Genomic DNA, 8,750 nt, shown 5'->3' on the forward strand with positions numbered 1-8,750 from the left:
GGCAGGAGCCCACAGGCAGGAGCCCACAGGCAGGAGCCCACAGGCAGCTGCCATGAACAGAAGGAGGCGCCTGGAGGTTTCACATGAGGAGGACAACAACGAGCAGGACAGTGAATTTAGTGGAGAAGAGTCAGCTCGGAACCGTCAAGTAAGGTGGTGGTGGTGGGGGGTGCTTGACAGAAGTGGAGTGTTTACAAATGTAGGTAAATGTAGACGTTTAACAACCCATTACAATACAACAAAATGCAGGAAATCATGTCTATTTTACTCAAAATATTCTAGGGGAGGACCCCCTTGGCCCACCTGCTGTTCTGTTATGTATCGGTTTACAAATTAAGCCTTGTCTACACAGCATTACAGTGTCAAATGTTAGAAGACAACTAAAGGAATTCTGAAGGAGGCAAATGCAGCTACTTCTGTAAACTTTAACATATATCTGTAAAAATCCAAGCAGAGAAAAAATATTACATTTTAACATTTGAACCGTTTAAGAAGTGTAAAGAAATGAGAGAAAAATGTTAAAGCTGCTGCCATTGGCTTATTGTGGTTGTCATGGTAACCACACACCTGTGCCTGTCACTCCCTGACTGCTAAGTTCACGAGAAGCTGACATACTGAAAAGTAAGCCTCATAGAAACAATCATGTGAAAACTTTGTCAGGTCTTTAAAAAACCTTGACTTTGATAGCCAGACATTTTATATTTCTAGTGTTTTAATGTAGGAGATAAAAATCCAGTTTCTTTCGGCTGCTCCCTTCTTCAGGGGCTGCCACTGCGAGCAAACTCACATGAAAGATTTGGCAATTTGATTTACCCTTCCTGATGCAACCGGGGCTTGAACCCTCAACCTCAGGATTACAATAATAGGACACTCCACTTCCAGTTTTAAAGAGAATATTGAACTAAAATATATTTGAAGTTCATGAAAGTCTGGGTGTGCGCTCTCTTTGAGAGAATTTGAGAGAAAATATATTTTTGTTAAACAGGGAGAGCCACAGCGAGAAAAGAAAGAAATATATGTTTTGATGTATAAAGTTTTACGTACTAAAAAAGGGTTTGGGAGTAAGAAAAAATAGTTTGAACATTCAGAAAGCTCAAAGTTTGTGTGACATCATCAACAGCTGCCTCTAATACACTGGCACTACTGACACTTTTGAACTAGAAACAGGACAAGAAGCCAGAAGACACCATGGATGAGCTGGAGGCCGATTGTTGTACAATTTTTAAGTCTCGTCCCTTACTGTAAACGAATGGGACGTTTTTCTGACTAAAACAAATAAAAATAAAATCAAAGTACATTTCAGGTCATTTTTCAGGAGTTGATTTATGCACAGCAAGATGTTCAATTGTGCCTTTTTTATGAAATAGACTGTAACTTCTTAAATGTTCTGCAGCAAACCTTTTTTGAAGCTTTTTTAACTTTAATAAAATACTTGTATTTGACCATCTTTAGAATGAGCTTTGTTTCCAATTGTTGATCCTCTGCTGGAAATAGTTTTTTTTAGGCCTCACTAGTTGAGCACTAAATGGACTCAAGTATACGCTGCACACCAAACCATGAGATACAAAGTTTTGGGCTAAAAGTACAGTACGGTAGTGGGCAGCTGTGGCTGAATGGTTGGAGCAGTCGTCCTCCAATAGGAGAGTTGGGGGTTTGATTCCACCAGCAGTCACATGCTGAAGTGTCCCTGGGCAAGACACTGAACCCCCATTGCCTCTGATGTGTGTCCCATCAGTTTATGAATGTGATAAAGCTCTAATTAGTGTTTGTCTAGATCTAGTAGAGTGCTGAATGAATAGGTTAATGATGGCACAGATTGTGTTGTGAAGAGCTTTGAATGTCTTGGTATTATAGTAAGGTGCTATATAAGTACAGTCCATTTACCATTTACAGTATAAAAGAAGCAAGTATCCATATTACACATTAGGGAACCAACACAGTGTGACGATTATAATTAGCCACTGGCTGAAGTCACTAATATTGGTTTAGTTTACTCCTCTTAATGTCACTATGGATTTTCAACACTAAATAAAAAGTGGAAATATTACAACACCTGGTAGAAAGAGTATTAAACATTTACAATTTTGTCTACAAGTCTCTTATTAGTGCAAGTCAAACAGATGAACTGGTATGTGCACCATGATGTTTAAATTCTGACAGTTTCAAACATGATGAGGAATAATTCCAACTCTTCTCAGCCAGTCTCTTGTGGGTTTGCAGCTGATGTGAGAGTTGAAAGCTGATACCTGTTGACGCTGTCGTGTGCTGCCTGCACGCTGGTGTCGATCTGCAGGACGGTCTTGTAATCCACGTAGGCCTTTCGGTAACGTTCCAGGGACTCGTAAGCCATGGCCCGACGCAGGAGGGGCTTTAGGGAGAATGGCTGCAGCTCCAGGGCCCTGGTGAGTATAAATAGATGGAATTAGATGAGCACAACGGATCAAGTCTACTGTCTCTGTGATAAAAGCTGGAGAAGCTGAGTTCGGACACCTAAACTTAGTCACTTGATATTTAGGCTATTCCACGAGTGTTTGTATTAGTGTAGACAGTTATCAGCCCTAATGGTGTGTCCCCTGGGGCCTCATGTATCAGAGAGCAGCTTTCATACTGAACAAAAACTGTTGAACTCCTCCCCGACCCACCTTAATTTAAATGAGATGCAAACATACTGTGCATGTGTGATGCTTCTTTCTGCACAACAAAAATGATGCCTAGATGCAGGAAAATGAGGAATTCAGTGAAAAGAGAGTCAGAGACGCTTCTAAATACGACAGTGAGGCATAAAAATGTATTTTGCACACTGTCTTCTTGCATTTGGGTCATGTGCAAAGAGGAGTGAGGGGGTGTGTGAAGCTGTGGTTGTTGGAGCAGCGTACACACACAGGAGTAAAGAAAAGGTTGAATGGTCAGACAGAAGGGTGGAGTAAAGTGAAGGACAGATGCCCGTCACCTCCCATCCACTGACGTTAGACGGTGTACATGAATCGTACATTATTAGTGTAAAAGAGTGAAATGGGGTGGGGAGGTTTGCGGGGGGGGGGGGGGCTAAATCTGTTTCAGAGGCTGGTGAATTTCCAACTTTACACATTTTTAATAATATGATTTTTGTAAACACAGAGGCCCTCAGGTAGAACTTGGATGACCTAATGTCAAAAAATGAGTCACTGCACATCAGTGGAAAATTTCAGCCTCGTTGTGTGTGTGGGGTGGGGTGGGGGGTGGGGGGTTGATATATCTGGACATCATACTAGCAGTCCCATACAGATGTCATGGAACAACTCAGGGACAGCTGTGATACAGATCACCTGTCAGGCCAGGACTCTGTGTCTACACTCATCTGTAGGCCAGAGGTCACTCTTTCAGGGATGAAGATGTTCACATCCTGGGTAGAGAGGAACAATGGTTTGAGAGAGGAGTAAAGGAGGCCATCTTTGTGAAGAGAACATGTCTATTAAACAGAGGCAGAGGCCTCATGTCCAACTGTCCCCTCTTACAATGCTGTTATTGCATCACTCAGCCCTCTGTGAATAGTAAACACCACTCACAGACCAAGCATTAGGCTGATGGTCCTTCTTTATTCAATTCAATTCAATTCAATTCAAAAATACTTTATTAATCCCAAAGGGAAATTATTTGTTGTTGTAACTCGTTATCTTCATTTCATTAAGAGATGTTATAGATGCTGATGGCTGTAGGCAGGAAGGATCTCTTGTAAAGGTCCATCCCACAGTGGATCCCAAGAAACCAGCTGCAGATGCCGTCCGATACGTCCACCCAGACTCGGCTGGCCTCTCGGTTCCCCCGGACTGTAGGACCGCCCGAATGCTGGACAGAACTCCTCCCAGCAGTTTGCCGAGCTCCTTGTTGCTGCGGACAGCCAACTGTAGGTGCTGAAGGACGATCCTGTCTTTCCGCTGTCATGACCCATGTTTCCTTCTAGTTCCAGGATCTCAGTGGTCAGACACTCTAGCACAGCTGGCAGGTAGATGTGAATGCGTCCACAGAACATCCTTTTCAACTCATTTGAGATTTGGGGCTGTAGTTGAGATATTATTTGATCTTTTGAGTTGTTAATCAGCTGCTGCTGGTTGTAGAAAACTGCCTTGTTGCCATGGTTACGCATCATAACAAATGTCCAAAACTAAAAAAGTTTCAGTAAAAATCCTTCCAGCTGCACAGCATCTGATCCCAGAGGTAACCATCATCCAAAAAAATTGTGATTTACATCCAGAAAAAGAGGAATTAAAGTTTCCAAAAGCAAAACCTCAGAATGAAAGTAACAGAGCTGCTCCAACATGCAGCCACCTGGAGCGGCACAATTCTAGAACATATCATGTGAACAGCTAGTTCTGGATGTCAACAACAAACTGGTTGATTCACTATGAGAAGGTGCTATTTATAAGACTGAGTTTATTACATCTCCTTTTGGATAAAAGACGAAACAAAAAAGAATCCATCCAGAGGAGCTGACTCAACCTTGAGAGATGTATCTACCTGGATTATTGAGCAGCATCAGGATGTCAGGCAGATCCCTCTGAAAGGCTCTGGTTGTAAGGAACCCCATCTTAGCAAGGTCTCCAAGTCCAGGATTTTCTCATGTGTTACAGTATTCGATTTACAGTCTTTACAAACTCTTCATGACCGGCTGCCATGAAGTCTTTCACATGCAGTTTGATAAAATCTAGTCCAGTTTTATTCTGAACTTCATTCAACAGAGGTTTTCTCTGTGCCACTCTCCCTTAAAGCTTAGACTGGTGAAGAACCAGGGATACAGTTGTTGTACGCTCTGACTCTCCCATCTGACCTGCTGACGTTTCCTTCAGAGGGGTCCCAGGTGTCTGAGGTCTCTCACTATTCTCCTTTTTGCACGGTCAGATTGTAAAGAGTGCCTAGTCTTAGTAGATTTACACATGTTCCATATTTCTTCCATTTCTTGATGATGGATTTAACAGAGGGCGACACGGTGGCGCAACTGGTAGAGCTGCTGCCTCTCAGCGAGCAGGTTCCTGGTTCAAATCCCGGTCCGGGGGCCTTTCTGGGTGGAGTTTGCATGTTCTCTCTGTGCATGCATGGGTTTTCTCCAGGTATTCCAGTTTCCTCCCACAGACCAAAAACATGAATGTTAGGCTGATTGGTAACTCTAAATTGTCTCTAGGTGTGAGAGAGAGTGAATGGTTGTTTGTCTCGTTTGTCTCTATGTGGCCCTGTGATGGACTGGAGACCTGTCCAGGGTGTCCCCCCCTCCTCGCACAGTGATTGCTGGACATGGGCACCGGCGACCCCCGTGACCCAAAATGGAAGAAGCGGGTAAAGATAATGGATGGATGGATGGAATTAGGACACTTACTTTAAAGGAGATGAATATTTATGAACATAACTTTATTTAATTAGTATTACTCTGTAGAAATTTGATTTTGTTTTGTCATTGAAGGTTTTTTTGTTCATGTATTTTGGTACAAAAAAAGGCCACCTCTCACCTTGTGCAGTCCTGTATGCAATCTTGACTATTGCCATCTTTCAAGTAACACGCTGCTCTGTTAGAATACAGAATACAAAGATCCTCTGGACTGTCAATCCCTGCAGAGAAAGAATTCATTTTCACATGATTAACATAGTTAATTTGTTCTTAACTTATTTACCACAAACATGCACACAAAACGCACATTAGAACTTGTCAGCTTGAATAAATGTAGCTTTAAATGCCTAAATGTGTTGTCATGAATCATTTTCTGTTCAGAGCTTGTCAGACACTTTTCTGTGCTCTGACCTCACCCAGAGGAACGGAAGAAATGTGAGAAATTCCACCTCAGTGTTTTTCATTTGCGTGTGAGGGTTTATGTTGCAATGCTGAGTTTCTGTACTGAAGAAATCCCTAAACATTTGTTTGTTTCAAAGAGTGGCTTTCCAAGCAACACAAAACTCACTTTTTATTTATTCACTGAGATAAACATTAAGTCATTTGCACATATACTTACAGCCTCTGGCAACAATGAAGGAATTACCACTGGGAAGATGTTCTTTGTTGATGTTTAGTTTGGCAAAAAATGATCACAGACATGCAGCAACTTTGAGCCTAAAACAACAGTTTGAATTCTCTGAGGCTTGGACAGTTCATGAATCTGACTCCGTCTCTTACTGCTGGTCCCTGACCAGCTCTAAATGTTAGAGTCTTGTCATTATTCCTTCTATTCAGGACTGTTTTGAAAAAGTCATGGAATAACAAGTATCCACATTTTCTACATAGACTGACATTTATTGAAGATGTAATGATTGACACCACCCCTCCCCGCTCCCACCATGCCTTTACCCATCATGAAGACCCAGCTCATCTCTGTTGAAATTCATGTTTTCTACAGTCATCTTCATAAATATGTTCAGGCATTAAAAGTGGCTTTTGTTTGATTTTTCTGTCTGTAAAGCTTGTTTCTTTTAAGCAGTTTCTCACAGCTCAGACAAAGACTCCACTTTCTTCTCATTTATTTCTCATTTGTTTTGTTTTACATTTTCTGTTTTCAAGACATGTAGTCTATCTTCAAAGGATGATGTCTTCGTTTGTTGGCCAGTGTGCTTCCCTTTTACAACCCTCTCATTGTGTTTGAACTTGGTCCAGACTTTAGACACAGCTGATTGGAGACAACCAACATCTTTTGTCAGAGTTTCTTTATTTGTCACACGCACCACATGTGCTACATGCGGTGGAACGAAAATGTGGAAACATTTTTTGCAACATTCTGTGATGATTTATCTTCTGGAAGAAGTTTCATAATTATCTGTCAGCTGACATCTCTCCTGTTGGAACTATGGTTCATGTCAATCTGCTTTAAAAAATGATAGTTCATACAAAATGATCAAACTGGAAGAGCATCTGCCAAGAGTGCTCTGAGACTTATTTAGGGGTTGTGTCATGTAGGGGTTTGTGTTGTCATGACTGTTGCACAGGCAGGTTTTCAGTCTTACAGGCAATGCAGGTCTTGTAAGACCCTGACAGGCAGGTGCCTCTCTGCTTCATCTCTTTATGTACTGTACACAATTAATATCCACACGAAAGCTCCAGGTTTAACATAACTCAAGAGAAAGCTGCTTTAAAGCCATTTTTCCTTCAGAAGGTTTATCAGCTTTTTCACTCAACCCACACATTCTGTTTTTTTCTTTGCTCTGCACTTGTTTAACAAGAATTCCCTGTTTTACCACTTGCATATGCTTGAAAACATGCTTGCCTGTCACTGACAGCAACATTCTTCACTAGAGTCAGTTTAGCATGCCAGCTCTTCAGATGAAATCAGTGCTGTGGTGCAACAGCAGTCAGGTTACACTGATCACCTACAGTATGAATGAGTGTCTACAAGTTTGAAATATTACATTTTTCAAAGTTTTTTGAGACATTTCTGACACCAAAGTGTTTGTGAGTTTTATGTTTTTTTGAACGCAGGTGCATTTTCATTGTTTGTATGGTTCTGCGACAATACTGGATGTTAAAAAAGTTGTTTTCCTTTAAATATTGTTTCCCCTCCTTTTTTACTCTGACTTTACAATAGACTTTGTGAGAAGGATACATAAAACTGTAAAATATGTTTTTTTTCTCCATAAATATTATTCATTTTACTTTAACTTTTAAGAAAATATAAATGCTTTTTTAAATTTTGTCCAAGAAAAAACATTTTTGTTTAGTTTAGCAAAATCTCATCACTCCAATTTTTTTTAGTTAGAACTTTGTTTAGCTCATCAAGTAAATAGAAAGTCACGTTTTCCTAAATGACATAACTGATTGATAATTGATGTATCTTATACCAAAAAAGTATTTCTATTTTAGTTTCTGAAAGTGAGTAATCATGTTTTATGAACCAAACGTGGACGCCAGGGCCACTGTGTTTATATGTTTTCTTGGAGCTGCTCTCTTCTGCAGGGGACGCCACACTGAGTGAAGCCACATGAAAAATATGCTCACTGGTTTACGCCAAATGATCTTCCTGACTCAACCTGGGCTCAAACCTGCAGGCTCAGAGCTACAAGACCACAGCACTGACCACCGAGCGTTCTCAGCCCCACTTATACTTTATCACTGTAAAAAATTAGAAATATAGATATTTATTTTCTGTAAAATACAATAAGTAATGAACTGAAAGCATTAATATTTTACATACCTGTATTTTTTAATATACTTTAGAAATAATATTATTTATACTGTGGTGCTTGAAAGTTTGCAAACTCGTAATTTTCTATATTTCTGCATAAACATGACCTAAAACATCAGATTTTCAAACAAATCCTAAAAGTAGATAAAGAGAACCCGGTTAAACAAATGAGACAAAAATATTATGCCTTGTCACTTTTTTATTGAGGAAAAGTATCCAATATGACATCTGTAAATATGTATATCTGTAAAAGTATGTGAACCTCTAGGATTAGCAGTTAATTAGAAGATGAAATTAGAGTCAGGTGTTTTCAATCAATGGTTGATGATCAGGTGTGGGTGGACACCCTGTTTGATTTAAAGAACAGGATCTATCAAAGTCTGATCTTCACAACATGTTTGTGGAAGTTATCATGACAGGAACAAAGGAGATTTCTGAGGAGCTCAGAAAAAGAGTTGTTGAAGCTCATCAGGCTGGAAAAGGTCACAAAACATCTCTAAAGAGTTTGGACTCCAAACTTATCAAGATACTCAAAGTGCTTTACACCAGTGGTTCTCATGGGGTCCGTGAACTGGGGCTTGGGGGCTGGCAAAAAAAATAAAATAAATAAATAAAAAT

At 40.3% G+C, this 8,750-nt stretch overlaps 1 protein-coding gene across 1 annotated transcript in view; it reads right to left on the reverse strand.

The window, feature by feature from the left end:
* The window catches only part of LOC119409533 (sperm-associated antigen 1A), a gene marked incomplete in the record, with an annotated part of 22,300 nt that overhangs the window by 6,924 nt on the left and 6,626 nt on the right, over positions 1–8,750 (reverse strand). The window contains 2 exon segments of the mRNA XM_037676431.1: positions 2,247–2,399; positions 5,478–5,577. Of these exon segments, the coding sequence (XP_037532359.1) occupies positions 2,247–2,399; positions 5,478–5,577 (253 nt within the window).

Source organism: Nematolebias whitei, chromosome 5 (assembly GCF_014905685.2).
Source record: "Nematolebias whitei isolate Nwh7 chromosome 5, NemWhi1, whole genome shotgun sequence".
Lineage (NCBI taxonomy): Eukaryota > Metazoa > Chordata > Actinopteri > Cyprinodontiformes > Rivulidae > Nematolebias > Nematolebias whitei.